This window comes from Meles meles, chromosome 4 (genome assembly GCF_922984935.1).
Source record: "Meles meles chromosome 4, mMelMel3.1 paternal haplotype, whole genome shotgun sequence".
Classification (NCBI taxonomy): domain Eukaryota; kingdom Metazoa; phylum Chordata; class Mammalia; order Carnivora; family Mustelidae; genus Meles; species Meles meles.
The window spans coordinates 70,597,069-70,615,657 of record NC_060069.1 but is presented as its reverse complement, the minus strand read 5'-3'; the positions used below and the strand labels follow the sequence as shown (position 1 = coordinate 70,615,657).

General features: G+C 38.3%; 1 protein-coding gene across 2 annotated transcripts in view; it reads right to left on the bottom strand.

Moving 5' to 3' along the window:
* The window catches only part of ZBBX (zinc finger B-box domain containing), a 121,873-nt gene that overhangs the window by 43,225 nt on the left and 60,059 nt on the right, over positions 1 to 18,589 (bottom strand). For both annotated transcript variants that reach the window (XM_046003405.1, XM_046003406.1), the window contains exon 9: positions 14,945 to 15,065. In XM_046003405.1, the coding sequence (XP_045859361.1) occupies positions 14,945 to 15,065 (121 nt within the window). The remainder of the gene's footprint in view (positions 1 to 14,944; positions 15,066 to 18,589) is intronic.

Here is an 18,589-nt window from a genome sequence, read left to right as displayed (position 1 = left end):
ATGAAACCAAAGTTATGCCTCTAATTCACAGAAGTATGATTGTATAACAGAATCTTAATCTACTAAAATAATTTTATAAATTAAATTAACATCACACAAGATTTTTCTTTTTTTTCATAATGTATTTATTTTTTGAGAGAGAGAGAGAGCATAAGCAGGGGAAGGGACACAGGGAGAAGAAGTAGACTCCTCGCTGAGCAGGCAAATGGATATGGGGCTCGACCAGGACCTAAGCCAAAGGCAGATACCTAACCAACTGAGCCATCCAGGAACACCCACACAAGATTTCTTAATTGCATCTCCTACTATTATTCGTTTAGGATGAAAATCAAAGTTATGATAGAAGTCAGTGTTCTTGCAGAAGCTACATGGAGTCCATGAAACATACTACACTATTTAAAAAGCTAATTTATGGGGGCCCCTGGGTGACTCACTTGGTTAAGTGGCCAACTCTCGGTTTCAGCTCAGGTCATGATCTCAGGGTTCTGGGATCAAGCCCTCCATCAGGCTCCATGCTTAGTGGGAAATCTGCTTTATCCCTTGCCCTCTCATGTTTCTCTCTCTCTCTCAAATACATCTTTTTAAAAAAAACACTAATTTACGAATGTGTGTTGTATCACAGCCTACGTAACATGTTGATAGGTACTAAGGGAACCTAAAGATAGTCTTCTAAACTTTCACCAAGCCAGTAGGATGATAAAAATCTGCTCCCACATGTGAATGCAGTATGTTCTGGCTGTCACATTTATCACCCAGTTAACAAGGTCTGATATGGTCCATCTCATACAGAAGGCAACAAAACGCAGGAATTCTCAGAGGTCAAGATTATGCATCTGATTCCAGAGGATATTCCCAAATTATCGGGAAGGTGGTACTTTTCAGTCAAGAATATAAGTAGCTACAGCCCTTCCAGACCATGCCAGTTCATGGAGTCCTCATATAAAAGTCAGGGCCCTCTTAATGATAATTCTGTGTAGCACTGATACAAAGCTTAAAATGTACCAGGCTCTATTCTAACTAAGTTGGGGTATTAAATATTAATAGGTAATATTAAATAAGGACCAGTATTATCTTAATTTTACAGATGAGAAAACTGAGGCACAAAGAAGTAAATCAAAGTGTTCAAAGTCATTCAGGTAGTAAAAGCAGAAGAGGAATTTGAACCCAAGGAGTCCAATTCCCCAAGTCAATGTTCTTAACCACTACTTTATATAACCTTTCTCCTAATTTGCAAAGGCAATAAAATTTGATAATCTGGCAGTCTATGGCTAAGTACGTTTTCCCAATATATGTAATGTACATATCAGAACACTCCAAAATATTTATATTATTTAAATATTTATATTATATTATTCAGCTGTGTGTCTTAACAAATTTGATGGGCATGACATCTTACATCTATAATTTAATTAAGTGATGGAAAATATTAAAGAGTAAAGGTCAAAACACACTGGCACCTGGCCACCAGAAACCTCTTTCCAGTCTGACACAAATATACTGTGCAAAAAACTCAGTCACAAATGCACATGAATGTACAATTATCCAGGACTTCTTTTAAAGTAAAAGTTTACCTTATTTAATGAGCAAAGCCCTGAACCAAAGGCTTATAGAATCTAGACAACAGAGTACTGGAACTATTGATTCTTTATTCTAGACTCAAAATTTTGAAGACTAAAAAATGTGGACCAAAATGTTTTATGGAATTTGCCCATGAACAAACAACTAGGTAGTCAGTGACCTAGATCTGTACTCTGGATATTGGGACCCTGGCACCAATGCTTGTTTGAAAGATCATGCCACATAAATAAAAGGTAAGCATATATTTTTTTAAGATTTTATTTATTATTTATTTGACAGACAGAGATCACAAGTAGGCAGAGAGGCAGGCAGAGAGGTGGCGGGGAAACAGGCTCCCTGCTGAGCAGGAAGCCCAATGCAGGACTCGATCCCAGGACCCTGGGATCATGACCTGAGCTGAAGGCAGAGGCTTTAACCCACTGAGCCACCCAGGCACCCCAACAGTAAACATCTTTTAAAATAAGACTACCTCACCAGATTTTCCTCCAAATTTAAACATATTTATTGAAGACTGACTAAATGACAGGTACACACTACTGAGTTTCATACCAAGAAGACTATTATGGGCATTACACTTTATAAGAGATATAGACAGCTTGGACAGCAGTTGTACAGGAAAAATCAGGAGAATACATGAATGAACTTAAATACCCTGCCGCGTAAACCACAAGGGGATACAACTATACACCTATGAAAATGACCACCACCAAACAAACAAAAAACAAGCAAACAACCCTGAAATTACCAGGCACTGGCGAAGATGGAGAGTGGCCAAAATTCACACATTGTGGGAAAGGACACAAACTGTGCAGGTGCTTTGCAGAAATGGTCTGACAGTTTCTCATAACGGTAAACATGCACTTACCATATGATCTAGCCATCCCAGTCCCAGGTATTTACCCAGGGAATTAAAAACTTATACTCAAACAAAAGCTTATTTGCAAATGATTCTAACAGATTTGGTCATAATTGCCAAAAACTAGAAATCAGCAAGATGTTCTTCAACAGATTAATGGATAAACTGTACATCAGGATGATGAAATTCTCCCCCAATTACGGGGGCGGATTTTGATTCACTGAAGAACACAGATGACTCTTAAATGCATTTTGCTAAGTAAAAGACACAAAAGGCTACATATTGTGTGCTCTCATTTACATGACATTCAGAAAAAGGCAAGTTGCCATGTGTTAGGGAAGAAGGGTTGAGTACAAAGGGGAAGCAAAAGGAAATTTGGGGGCAATGGAACTGTGCTGTTTGGTACTATGGTGAACACTTGACTCCCGGCATTTGTAAAAACCCACAGAATCGGGGGTGCCTGGGTGGCTCAGTGGATTAAGCCGCTGCCTTCGACTCAGGTCATGATCTCAGGGTCCTGGGATCGAGCCCCACATCGGGCTCTCTGCTCCGCAGGGAGCCTGCTTCCTCCTCTCTCTCTGCCTGCCTCTCTGCCTACTTGTGATCTCTCTCTCTGTCAAATAAATAAATAAAGTCTTTAAAAAAAAAAAAAACCCACAGAATCATATACAAAAATTTATGCTATTCAAATTTTAAAAAGTACTCAGCATTTGGACATAACCAAGTGAATGGCAGAACTACTCTAAAGGAGGTGGGAAAGAAATGAGGGCCATGGCCTCAGCAACTTTGAAGGAAAAGATTTGGACTGTATTCTGTTGGCTAAAGATAAAAAGCACTGCACACAAACAGTGTGTCATAGTGTAATATATATGTACATACATACACACACATATATAGTAGTATACTATATACATATTTATATATACACACACAGCATGATAAATGAATAAATGTATCATAGATAATGAAAGCCAGGATTCTTACTGTAGGTGAAGGAAACTACAAATAAGCAAAGGGAGAATGTGATGCTGGTTTTGAGTCAGAGATATGAGTACACTCACGTTCACTTTTACAAATACTCAGGTAGATAGATACAGAAATACACTTGGCTGTATGTTTATAGTAGGTAATTATACCTACATATATTTCCTAGATGTTCTCTGAGAAGACCTAGGCTCTGTGGTACCTTTGTAGCCATGAGCATACTTATAATCCAGATCTTGGTTTCTGAATCCATTTTCAAAAAAGAAAAAAAAGAAGAATCAAGATTATTTGGAAAAATTATTTCTGGCCTAGGGCACAGAAATGTATCTTGAGTGTCAGAAAAATAAAGAGATGTTACAAGCAAGCCAACCAACAAACAAAAAAGGATGAGACCACATTGAAAGCAGAGAGGAGTCAAACTAAATCAGCTCTCAGTGGTCAAGACAAGAACCATTTGAGTCACAAAATTAATAATAGTATGGGATATTACTCTGAAAAATAAAACACATATCCAGGAGTCTACACAAATAAACAGAATAAATAAATGGAAGGGGGAAGGAATATTCTTCCTTGAAGGATTCTAATTAGTAAATATAGAAGAAATGAAGGAAATAGAAAATCCCCAGATATTCTGCTTCTGGCAAAATCCACTGATATACTAAAATTAGTAGAGGAAAGTTTAAGAAAAACAGCATTTTATATCATCTCACAGTATCTCCCCTAAAACCCATATTAGTTATTATCATGTGAATGTGCCCCCTCTCAAAATTCATATTCTGACATGGTAACATCAATGTGATGGCACTAAGAGGTGGGTTCTTTGGGAGATGAGTAAGTTATGAAAGTACAGCCCCCACGTGGGACTGATGCCCTTATAACAGAGGCCCAAAAGAGCAATGTGGGAACACAACAAAAAGAGCCTATGAGCCACGAGGCAAGCCATGACTAGACTCTGAGTCTGCCAGTATCTTTTTTTAAAATTTATTTTATTTTATTTATTTGTGAGAGAAAAAGAGAGAGAGTGTGTACCTGCACATGCAAGGGGACTGGAAGGCAGAGGGAGAAGCAAGCTCACTGCTGAGCAGGGAACCCCATGCGGGACTGAATCCCAGGACCCTAGGATCATAACCTGAACCGAAGGCCAACCCTAGCCAACAGCCACCCAGGTGTCCCTGAATCTTCCAGTATCTTGATCTTGGACTTCCAACCTCCAGAACTCTGAGAGTAAGTGTTGTTTGTAAGGCACCTCAGTTTATGATATTCTGTTTCAACATCCCAAATGCACAAAGACAGAAATTGGTACCAGAAGTTGGATGCTGCTAAAAATGTAGAAGCAGCCTTGGAACTCACTGATGGGTAGAGGCTGAAAGAGGTTTAAAGTTCATACTAGGAAAAAAAACTATAGTGTTATGAAAGTACTTAAAGACAATTTTGATGAAGACTCAAAAAGAGAACAGAGGAAAAGCCTCAGTCTCCCTATAGAATACCTAAGGAATCCTGAAAAAAGTGTCAGTAGAAATATGGATGGTAAGTGCCATTTTACTGAGATACCAAATGGAAATAAGGAACTGGAGGAAAGGCAATTTTCATTAATAAAGTAGCAAAGAACTTGGCTAAACTGTGTCTTTGTCCTGGTTTTATTTAAAGTAGAACTTATGAGTGATGAAATTAGTTCTGTGGCTGAGGCGATTTCTAAACAAAGTGTTGAAGAAGAGGCTTGGTTTCTCTTGACTGCTCATAGTAAAAAGTAACAAGGAAGAAATGACTTAAAGACAGAATTATTAACCAAAAGATAAGCAAACTTAAATATTTGGAATATTCTCAAAATATATTGAAAAAGAATGAGAGGGCCTATTCAGGAGAGAACAAGAAGTACATGGCCAAAGGACCATCTGAAATGGAAATTAATCAGAATCACACAGGTAGAAGTTGTGACTTTTATCAGAGACAATGGAAAAGTGACCTCCAAAGGCAATTCAAAAATCATCAGGGCTATCCCACCAACTGCAGGCACAGAAAACTCCAGGCCACATAGCCGAGAACACCTGTTGGGGCAATGCCCGGTGAAACTATGAGGGTAAAGAAGCCCCTATGACCCCAAACTAGAAATGCCACATGATTCTAGCCCAAGGGAGCCACAAGATGTGACTGCACACAGGGCCATCATAGGAATGGGACCACCCAAAACCATGGAGGCAGAGACACCCAATGTCTTGGGAGCCCCAGCGCCAGCACAGCATAGCTATGGGGCACTCCTTAGTGTGTCTGGGAGGCAGGACTCCCATTCTAGTGTGTCTGAGAGGTGGGACCTTCATCCCAATGGGCCTTGGAGTACAGAACATCAATGAAGAGGATAAGTCTCAAGACTTAAGGTTTTATAGAATTTGCCCTGTTGGATTTCAGACTTGCTTAGAACCTCCTACTCCTTTCTTATACCATATTTCTCTTTTTTGGAATGGAAATCTTTATCCCATGCCTGTCCCACCATTATATTTTAGAAGCACATAATGTGTTTGATTTCATAGGTTCACAGTTAGCAATTTGCCTCAGAATGAATCACACATTGAATCTTATCCATATCTTATTTAGATGATATTTAGATGAGACTTTGGACTTTAGACTTGAGTTGATGCTAGAAGAAGTGAAACTTTGGGAGCTCTTAGGATGGAATGAATATATTTTGCATGTGAGAGGATTGATGAACCTTGTAGGGAGCAGGGCTGAGCTATATTCAGAATGGTTCATATGTTGCAATCCTAACACCAAAGTGGTAATATTAGGATGTGGGCCTTTCAGAGGTGATGGCTTCATGAGGATAGAGCTCTCATGAATGGGATTAAAGCCCTTATAAAAGAGACCTGAGAGTGCTCCCTTGCCCTTTCTGGTCACAGGAGGACACAGTGAGAAGGCGGCCATCTGTGAATCAAGAAGCTGGCTCTCTCCAGACACCAAACCTGCTGGCACCTTTTTCTTGGACTTTCCATCATTAAAAACTGAAATGTGAATGTTTGTGTTCATAAGCTACCTGTTACTCTGTGTAACAACCCAAGACATTATTTACAAAATGAAAAGAGTGAGTATGCAGTGGAGGAACTCGGTGAGCACCACATTAACCATGGGCTCCAAGTTAACATGCTGGTAGTAAGATACACTGACAGTATGATTCTGTGATACCACACACTAAGAAGGGCACATCCTCTCTGTGTTATCCTTCCTCAAAATGCATAACCTCAATCTAATTATGAAAAAAAAAAAAAACAGACATATCCAAATTGAGTATATCCTATGAAACACCTGGCAAGTACTCTTGGAAAATGTCAGGGTCCGGAAAAACAAGGAAAGACTAAAGAAGTGTAATGGATAAGGAGCTATGATTAAGAAAGAAAGAAAGAAAAAAAAAAAAGGCAATGTGGGATCCTGGATTGGATCCTGAAGTAGAATAAGCATGACAATGGAAAAATGGTGAAATCCAAATAAAGTCTGTAGTTTGATTAATAATATTATATCAAAGTTAATTTCTTGGTTTTGATACATGCACTATGGTTATGTAAGATGTTGCTATTATGGAAAGCTGAAGGAATGATATGTGGGAAATCTTAATACTATTTTACAATTCCTTGGTATGCCTTATTTCAAAATTTAAAAAAAAAATTTTAAATATGTCACATGAAAAACAGTTAAAGGGGCATGGAAGTAGATAGTAACCTGTCATCAAACAGAAGCTTCAAGGAAGATATGAGGGTTGACTTCAAAAATCCAAAGGAATGCCATGGAAAGGAAGAATTCAATTTGCTCTATACTGGCTTAACTGGTAGAGTTGAGACCATGTTTGGAAACCAGTCAGACACAAATTACAGCTCACTAGAAGATACTACAGCAGGCAGAAAGTTCCAAAAATGGAAGGTGCCATCTCAGGGGAGAGTTTTATATGACTGAAGGTGAAGCAAGAGCTTGATGAGCATTCCTCAGGTACCTTCAACACATTGGCCCTCCAATACGTTGGTCCTCAAAATGCAGTTCAGGGGTGCCTGGGTGGCTCAGTGGGTTAAAGCCTCTGCCTTCGGCTCGGGTCATGATCCCAGGGCCTGGGATTGAGCCCCACATCGGGCTTGCTACTTAGCAGGGAGCCTGCTTCCTCCTCTCTCTCTCTCTGCCTACTTGTGATCTCTGTCAAATAAATAAATAAAATCTTTAAAAAAAAATGCAGTTCAGAGACCAGAATTACCCACATTAGTACCAGCTGGGAGCTGTTAGAAATTCAGAAATGCAGTGTCAGGTCCCACCCAGACCTACTGAAGAAGAATCGTATTTTACCAGTCTGCCGGTGATTCACAGACACAATTAACTGTGAGCAGCCCTGCTATAGGAAAAAGTGAGACTTTAAAGGTACCTCCCAATACAGATCTTATTTGATCTTAAAAATGTGAATGACTCGAGGGAGGAGTCAAGATGGCGGAGAAGTAGCAGGCTGAGACTACATCAGGTAGCAGGAGCTCAGCTCGATAGCTTATCTAAACATTGCAAACACCTACAAATCCAACGGGAGATCGAAGAGAAGAAGAACAGCAATTCTAGAAACAGAAAATCGACCACTTTCTGAAAGGTAGGACTGGCGGAGAAGTGAATCTAAAACGACAGGAAGATAGACCGCGGGGGGAGGGGCCGGCTCCTGGCAAGCAGCAGAGGAACGGAGAACAAAATCAGGACTTTTAAAAGTCTGTTCCACTGAGGGACATTGCTCCAGAGGCTAAACCAGGGTGAAGCCCTTGCGGGGTCAGCGTGGCCCCAGGTCCTGCAGGGTCACAGAAGGATCGGGGGTGACGGAGTGTCGCAGAGCTCACAAGTGTTAGAACAGAGAAGCCGGCTACAGAGACAGAGGCGGAGGACTGAATTCTCAGCTCGGGGTTACCTTGAACTGGTCGTGGGCTGGGTGAGATCGGAGCGTGGCTAGAGACTGGGGATACGGGAGTGATTGGGTGCTGTCCTCTGGGGGTGCACTGAGGAGTGGGGCCCCGGGCTCTTGGCTCCTCCGGGCCAGAGACTAGGAGGCCGCCATTTTCATTCCCGTCCTCCGGAACTCTACGGAAAGCGTTCAGGGAACAGAAGCTCCCAAAAGCGAACCCGAGCTGATTACTTAGTCCGGGCCCCCGGTAAGGGCGGTACAATCCCGCCTCGGGCAAAGACACTTGAGAGTCACTACAACAGGCCCCTCCCCCAGAAGATCAACAAAATATCCAGCCAGGACGAAGTTCATCTATCAAGGAAAGCAGGTTCAATTCCTAAGACAGCAGCGCAATTCCAGAGGAGGAGAAAGCAAAGCACGGAACTCATGGCTTTCTCCCCATGATTCTTTAGTCTTGCGGCTAATTCAATTTTTTTTTTTTTTCAATTTTTTTTCTTTTTTTCTTTTTTCTTCTTCTGCTAAATTTTTTAAAACTTTTACCCTTTTCTTTTTTAACGTTTTTTGACTAGTTTATCTAACTATATATATTTTTTCTTTCTTTTTATATTTTTTCTTTATTTGTTTTATTTTTTAAATTTTATTCTTTTTTTTTTCTGAACCTCTTTTTATCCCCATTCTCCCCCCCACAATTTGGGGTCTCTTCTGATTTGGTTACAGCGCATTTTTCTGGGGTCTTTGCCACCCTTTTAGTATTTTATTGGATCCTTCATATCCTCTTATCTGGACAAAATGGCAAGGTGGAAAAAATCACCACAAACAAAAGAACAAGAGACAGTACCGAAGGCTAGGGACCTAATCAACACTGACATTGGTAATATGTCAGATCAAGAGTTCAGAATGACGATTCTGAACGTTCTAGCTGGGCTCGAATACGGCATGGAAGATATTAGAGAAACCCTCTCTGGAGATATAAAAGCCCTTTCTGGAGAAATTAAAGAACTAAAATCTAACCAAGTAGAAATCAAAAAAGCTATTAATGAGGTGCAATTAAAAATGGAGGCTCTCACTGCTAGGATAAATGAGGCAGAAGAAAGATTAGTGATATAGAAGACCAAATGACAGAGAATAAAGAAGCCGAGCAAAAGAGGGACAAACAGCTATTGGACCAGGAGGGGAGAATGCGAGAGATAAGTGACACCATAAGACGAAACAACATTAGAATAATTGGGATTCCAGAAGAAGAAGAAACAGAGAGGGGAGCAGAAGGTCTATTGGAGAGAATTATTGGAGAGAATTTCCCTAATATGGCAAAGGGAACAAGCATCAAAATCCAGGAGATGCAGAGAACCCCCCTCAAAGTCAACAAGAATAGGTCCACACCCCATCACCTAATAGTAAAATTTACAAGTCTTAGTGACAAAGAGAAAATCCTGAAAGCAGCCCGGGAAAAGAAGTCTATAACATACAATGGTAAAAATATTAGATTGGCAGCAGACTTATCCACAGAGACCTGGCAGGCCAGAAAGAGCTGGCATGATATATTCAGAGCACTAAACGAGAAAAACATGCAGCCAAGAATACTCTATCCAGCTAGGCTATCATTGAAAATAGAAGGAGAGATAAAAAGCTTCCAGGACAAACAAAAACTGAAAGAATTTGCAAACACCAAACCAGCTCTACAGGAAATATTGAAAGGGGTCCTTTAAGCAAAGAGAGAGCCTAAAAGTAGTAGATCAGAAAGGTACAGAGACAATATACAGTAACAGTCATCTTACAAGCTAATAATGGCACTAAATTCATATCTCTCAATAGTAACCCTGAATGTTAATGGGCTAAATGCCCCAATCAAAAGACACAGGGTATCAGAATGGATAAAAAAACAAAACCCATCAGTATGTTGCCTACAAGAAACTCATTTTAGACGCTAAGACACCTCCAGATTTAAAGTGAGGGGGTGGAAAACAATTTACCATGCTAATGGGCATCAGAAGAAAGCTGGGGTGGCAATCCTTATATCAGATCAATTAGATTTTAAGCCAAAGATTATAATAAGAGATGAGGAAGGACACTATATCCTACTCAAAGGGTCTGTCCAACAAGAAGATCTAGCAATTTTAAATATCTATGCCCCTAACGTGGGAGCAGCCAAATATATAAATCAATTATAAACAAAATCAAAGAAACACATCAATAATAATACAATAATAGTAGGGGACTTGAACACTCCCCTCACTGAAATGGACAGAACATCCAAGCAAAAGATCAACAAGGAAATAAAGGCCTTAATTGACACACTGGACCAGATGGACATCACAGATATATTCAGAACATTCCAACCCAAAGCAACAGAATACACATTCTTCTCTAGTGCACAGGGAACCTTCTCCAGAATAGATCACATCCTGGGTCACAAATCAGGTCTCAACTGGTATCAAAAGATTAGGATCATTCCCTGCATATTTTCAGACCATAATGCTCTGAAGCTAGAACTCAATCACAGGAGGAAAGCTGGAAAGAACCCAAATACATGGAGACTAAACAGCATCCTTCTAAAGAATGAATGCAACAACCAGGAAATTAAAGAATTGAAAAAAATTCATGGAAACAAATGATAATGAAAACACAACGGTTCAAAATCTGTGGGACACAGCAAAGGCAGTCCTGACAGGAAAATATATAGCGGTACAAGCCTCTCTCTAGAAACAAGAAAGGTCTCAAGTACACAACCTAACCCTACACGTAAAGGAGCTGGAGAAAGAACAAGAAAGAAACCCTAAACCCAGCAGGAGAAGAGAAATCATAAAGATCAGAGCACAAATCAATGAAATAGAAACCAAAAAAACAATAGAACAAATCAATGAAACTAGGAGCTGGTTCTTTGAAAGAATCAATAAGATTGATAAACCCCTGGCCAGACTCATCAAAAAGAAAAGAGAAAGGACCCAAATAAATAAAATCATGAATGAAAGAGGAGAGATCACAACTAACACCAAAGAAATACAGACAATTATAAGAACATACTATGAGCAACTCTACGCCAACAAATTGGCCAATCTGGAAGAAATGGATGCATTCCTAGAGACATATAAACTACCACAACTGAACCAGGAAGAAATAGAAAACCTGAACAGGCCAATAACCAGTAAGGAGATTGAAACAGTCATCAAAAATCTCCAAACAAACAAAAGTCCAGGGCCAGACGGCTTCCCAGGGGAATTCTACCAAACATTTAAAGAAGAACTCATTCCTATTCTCCTGAAACTGTTCCAAAAAATAGAAATGGAAGGAAAACTTCCACACTCATTTTATGAGGCCAGCATCACCTTGATCCCAAAACCAGACAAGGATCCCACCAAAAAAGAGAACTACAGACCAATATCCTTGATGAACACAGATGCAAAAATTCTCACCAAAATACTAGCCAATAGGATTCAACAGTACATTAAAAGGATTATTTACCACGATCAAGTGGGATTTATTCCAGGGCTGCAGGGTTGGTTCAACATCTGCAAATCAATCAATGTGATAGAACACATTCATAAAAGAAAGAACAAGAACCATATGATACTCTCAATATATGCTGAAAAAGCATTTGACAAAGTGCAGCATCCCTTCCTGATCAAAACTCTTCAAAGTGTAGGGATAGAGGGCACATACCTCAATATTATCAAAGCCATCTATGAAAAATCCACCACAAATATCATTCTCAATGGAGAAAAACTGAAAGCTTTTCCGCTAAGGTCAGGAACACGGCAGGGATGTCCATTATCACCACTGCTATTCAACATGGTACTAGAAGTCCTAGCTTCAGCAATCAGACAAAAAAAAGAAATTAAAGGCATCCAAATTGGCAAAGAAGAAGTCAAACTATCACTCTTCGAAGATGATATGATACTATATGTGGAAAACCCAAAAGACTCCACTCCAAAACTGCTAGAACTTGTACAGGAATTCAGTAAAGTGTCAGGATATAAAATCAATGCACAGAAATCAGTTGCATTTCTGTACACCAACAACAAGACAGAAGAAAGAGAAATTAAGGAGTCAATCCCATTTACAATTGCACCCAAAACTATAAGATACCTAGGAATAAACCTAACCAAAGAGGCTAAGAATCTATACGCAGAAAATTATAAAGTACTCATGAAAGAAATTAAGGAAGACACAAAGAAATGGAAAAATGTTCCATGCTCCTGGATTGGAAGAATAAATATTGTGAAAATGTCCATGCTATCTAAAGCAATCTACATATTTAATGCAATCCCTATCAAAATGCCATCCATTTTTTTCAAAGAAATGGAACAAATAATCCTAAAATTTATATGGAACCAGGAAAGACCTCGAATAGCCAAAGGAATATTGAAAAAGAAAGCCAAAGTGGGTGGCATCACAATTCCGGACTTCAAGCTCTATTACAAAGCTGTCATCATCAAGACAGCATGGTACTGGCACAAAAACAGACACATCGATCAGTGGAACAGAATAGAGAGCCCAGAAATAGACCCTCAACTCTATGGTCAACTAATCTTCGACAATACAGGAAAGAATGTCCAATGGAAAAAAGACAGCCTCTTCAATAAATGGTGCTGGGAAAATTGGACAGCCACATGCAGAAAAATGAAATTGGACCACTTCCTTACACCACACACGAAAATAGACTCCAAATGGATGAAGGACCTCAATGTGAGAAAGGAATCCATCAAAATCCTTGAGGAGAATGCAGGCAGCAACCTCTTCGACCTCAGCCGCAGCAACATTTTCCTAGGAACAACGGCAAAGGCAAGGGAAGCAGGGGCAAAAATGAACTATTGGGATTTCATCAAGATCAAAAGCTTTTGCACAGCAAAGGAAACAGTTAACAAAACCAAAAGACAACTGACAGAATGGGAGAAGATATTTGCAAACGACAAATCAGATAAAGGGCTAGTATCCAAAATCTATAAGGAACTTAGCAAACTCAACACCCAAAGAACAAACAATCCAATCAAGAAATGGGCAGAGGACATGAACAGACATTTCTGCAAAGAAGACATCCAGATGGCCAACAGACACATGAAAAAGTGCTCCACGTCACTCGGCATCAGGGAAATACAAATCAAAACCACAATGAGATATCACCTCATACCAGTCAGATGGCTAAAATTAACAAGTCAGGAAATGACAGATGCTGGCGAGGATGTGGAGAAAGGGGAACCCTCCTACACTGTTGGTGGGAATGCAAGCTGGTGCAACCACTCTGGAAAACAGCATAAAGGTTCCTCAAAATGTTTAAAATAGAACTACCCTATGACCCAGCAATTGCACTACTGGGTATTTACCCTAAAGATACAAACGTAGTGATCCGAAGGGGCACGTGTACCCGAATGTTTATAGCAGCAATGTCTATAATAGCCAAACTATGGAAAGAACCTAGATGTCCTCAACAGATGAATGGATAAAGAAGAAGTGGTATATTTACACAATGGAATACTATGCAGCCATCAAAAGAAATGAAATCTTGCCATTTGCGACGACGTGGATGGAACTAGAGGGTATCATGCTTAATGAAATAAGTCAATCGGAGAAAGACAACTATCATATGATCTCCCTGATATGAGGACATGGAGAAGCAACATGGGGGGTTAGGGGGATAGGAGAAGAATAAATGAAAAAAGATGGGATTGGGAGGGAGACAAACCATAAATGACTCTTAATCTCACAAAAGAAACTGGGGGTTGCTGGGGGGAGGTGGGGTTGGGAGAGGGGGAGGGGGTTATGGACATTGGGGAGGGTATGTGCTATCGTGAGTGCTGTGAAGTGTGTAAACCTGGCGATTCACAGACCTGTACCCCTGGGGATAAAAATACATTCTATGTTTATAAAAACAAAAAAATTGGAAGGGGAGGCGAACCATAAGAGACTATGGACTCTGAAAAACAACCTGAGGGTTTTGAAGGGTCAGGGGTGGGAGATTGGGGGAACAGGTGGTGGGTAATAGGGAGGGCACGTTTTGCATGGAGCACTGGGTGTTGTGCAAAAACAATGAATACTGTTACGCTGAAAAAATAAATTAATTAAAAAAATAAATAAATAAAAAATAAAAAAATGTGAATGACTCTAACATGTACTCAGTCATAATTCCGGTCTGAGATTTAACAGTTTAAGTGTTGAACAATTGGTGAAATGGCACATCTAATGACATAGTCTTTGCATAAAATAACTGAATATTATTAAAAAAGCTATAATATTAAAGGTCTAATTAACTTAAAAGTAGATTCTGAAAAGCAGAGCCTCAAAAGTTTACACTAATGTAAAAAAATGAGAGTAATACCTTTTCAAAATAATCTTTCATTACACATTATTTTTGCTATTGTTCTTAAATCCTATACCATATTTCTACCTTTTTTTCACATACATATTTGCATCTCTCCTAGCAAACTCTAAATTAATGGTGCATAACATACATAAATAAAATTTAAATTCTTATTAGAATAGAAGAAGCTTCACAGGGATTTAATATTGTTTTAAAATTACGCAAATGCGAAGCACACATATATAATTGCTATAAAAAAGCATGTCTCACAAGCCAGGAACATAAATAGCGTTTATATTTCTTATTAATAATGCAAAGCTTCAGAAAATACCTCCTGTGTTTTTTAAGCCATAACTTTTCCATATAGGATATACTGTCTTCTTTAAATTCAATATTGAGTGGTTCTCTCCAAATTTTCAGATTAGTTTGTACTTCACATTCTTCCAATGAGTCTATAAAAATAAATATAATGTATAAAATTAATGTAAAGTAATCTATAAATTAAATCTCTCAAGATACAAAACTCACCATTTTTGAAGCAAATATAGTCAATATAGTAGTAGTCAATAGTTCTAGGCTTAATTAATGCAAAATGTTAACTATTAGTGATTATTAAATGACTGTATGGACAGTTTTCTTCAATAATCCCTTGAAATGAAAGAATCTTATGATTCGTAAGGTTTTCAAAAGGAACCAATTCTTTTCAATGATAAATATGAACAGATTCATTATATATTCTATAAATACAAAGACACATAAAGGTATGTATCATAGCCACTGACAATAATATTTACACATTATGGGAAACAGAAAATAAATAACTCAGAATGGCACCTGGAGGAGACAACTGTCTTCATGAATTTATATCTACATGGCAATTCACTTCCAGATGCTTAAGGTGTTTCTGAAGTACTACTAAATTAAAACCACTATTCAGAGATATTTAAAACTGATGGAGATTTCTGGGAAAGAAAGCAGTGTAAATCCAGGATTACCAGTCTCTCCACCTTCTTGGATACTATCCCTTTCTCCAAACTGACCATAAGAGGAGGAGAAAAACTTCTGAAGGAGAAGAAAGGGAAGTAGTAAGGAAGAGAAAAATTATTTTCAAAGACTGAAACTAGAGAATAGTTCCAACTTCATACCCCACATCCTTTAAAGATTAGCTTCCAGAACAGCCAAATGCCAGCAATAGAAAGAATCAAAAGAATTCAAGTCACACTACCCATATTCTTTCCTCAAAAGTGGAGCTTTGTCAAAGAAAGCAATTGGAGGAAGTTCTGAGAAACACCTCCAGAACAGAATGCACTAACCTCAAAGAACAGGAGTTAAAGATGTGAGCAAAAGGAGATCCCTCCACTATGGGTCCTCCTTTCCAGTGCCAAACAAAATATGTCTTGATAGGAAATCTGAAACTAAAAACGAGGACTCACTTTTTTCTCTGACTAGTCATAAAGAGGAGCCACTCTGCTTGAGAGATAACTCCCAGATCTATCAGCTGATGAGGAGGAAGGGGATAAATCATCTGGCCTGTGATTCACTCTTTTCCCATTACCAAGGGTACATCCCCTGGAAATAAAGTCAGTGGGTAACCTGAGTTAATTTGCTTGTGAATATGTTAATAACTGAATCTACTGGCAAATAGATTAATGATATTAATGGAAGCAGACTCTTACCTGTTTAATGCATTTAACAGGATAGCCCTTGTCTAGAATTGCTTATAGAAAACAATTCTAGGACACATGGTTCTATGAAACATGTCTCTCTGAAAAGTGCCACATAAGCTACATAACTTGGGTTTTAGTTTGATGGCATTTTTTCATGGGTCTCTGGCTACCTTTTGTGAGAGAATTTGTGTGAGATGCCCCAGTATTCATACTGATGGGATGGTGGGTGTTTTTCTCAATTGACAGTGCCAAAGTCTTAAGGTAAACATATGTTTTCATGTATTAGAGTTGGTGTTGGAAGAACAGTCAAAGAGCCAGTGTAGCTGAAACAGAACATGCCAAGAGGAGAATAACAGGAGGTGAGATCACAGAGATAACAGACTTGAGATTACACTGAAACTTCTAGGCCATTGTAAGTACGTGCTTTTCAGACTGAAGGAGATGAAACTTTGGAGTTCACTTAAAATGAAATGAAGTTAGAAATCAATAACAGAGGGGAAACTAGGTGGCTCAGCTGGTTAAGCATCTGCCTTCAGCTCAGGTCATGATTCCGGGGTCCTGGGATCGAGTCCCACAAGTCACACTCCCTCCTCAGTGGGGAGTCTGCTTCTCCCTCTACCTCTCCCTTTGCCCTTCCCCTGGCTAATACTCTCTTGTCAAATAAAAAATAAATGTATTTTTTTAAAAGTCAATAACAAATAACTAGAAAACTTGAAAATTCAAAGCATGTTACTAAGTTAAATGGCCAAGAAGCATATAAAAAGATACTCAGTATCACTCGTAATGAGTTACACAAAGTAAATATGCCATTTCATCTCTATCAGAGCAGCAAAAATTTAAAAATTTGACAAAACATTGGTGATAATGGGAGGTAACCAAACTGCTTATCTACTGGTGGGGGTATAAACTGATACAAATACTTTGGTAAATAATTCAGTTTTATCTAGTATAGTCAAAGACATATGCAGCCTATGAGCCAATTATTCCACTCCTAGGAAAAGACATCCTAGAAACGTGTGCATGTGTACCAGGAGACCTATACAAAGATATTCATACCGGCATTGTTTATAATGGCAAAATAGGAATCAACCCCCAAACCCATCAACATTTAAACAGGTAAATGGGGGTAATTTCCTAGAACAGAAGAATATTAAGCAGTAAAAATGAATAAAACACAACTACACACATCTTCGTGGGTAAAGTTCAGTAAATAATAGTGAGTGAAACAGGCTGCAAAAGAATATATACACTAGCTTTCCACTTACATAATATTCAAATACATGCAAATTTAATGTATTATTTAGAAATACACAAAATACAGTAAACTGCAAGGAAATTTTTTTAAATGAAAAATACAGAATCTAGGTTAATGACAATCTCTTAGGGAGGAGGAAAGAAGAGAGAGAACAGGTGCTTACTGCTTTGTTTTTCTCCAGAATCTACACAAATTTTGTAAATGTTCTTTTCTATCTACTTAATATGTCAGGAAAAGAAAAATATTGACAAACATATACATATGGTACATACACAGTCATATATACAATGCTCTGGGGCAAGAAAAATCACATATAACAACAGAAGTCCTCATCTTAATGATTTCTCTTCAGCAATCACTGACGCTGTATTTCTACATTTAAAAATTTATTTTAAGGTAATCGTACCAGTACACAAAGAGCTAAGATGGTCATTATAACTTATTTTTACCATAGTGAGCATTAGAAACAAAATATCCATCAATAAAATCCTGATTAAGTAAATCTTGGCATACAGAGTATCATGCAACAGTTACAAATGATGACATATAACTATTTATATGTAATGTTGTCCATGATAGAACCTAAGCAAAAAAGTCACAAATAGCATTAATAGTGTCACCCCATTTATACTTGTGTGTGATGGTGCAACTGTGTCTATTGAAAAACGTACCAACATGTTAACATTGATTAGATGGTTGAATTAGGTTATTCTCATTTTCTTCTTGGTTAACTTTTTGTAATAATAAAATCATGCAAAATAATCATTATGTTATTCTTATAATATAGTTATCACCACTATGAAAAACAAAGTTTTTTCTTCTCTGATCTTATCTGATTTATCATATCAGTCCCTTTATTATTTTAAGTCTTTCAAAGTAGACAATCAAAAGGTATTTGTATAGAAGACTTTTCCCTTTCAGAGCTAAAAAGTAAAAATACATCAAAATTTGAATGTTCAAATAAAAAACACATAAAATAACATAGTCAATGAGAATAATATCAAGATACATGCTACAAAGAGAGTATATAAATAAAATCTTGGAAGTATTAATG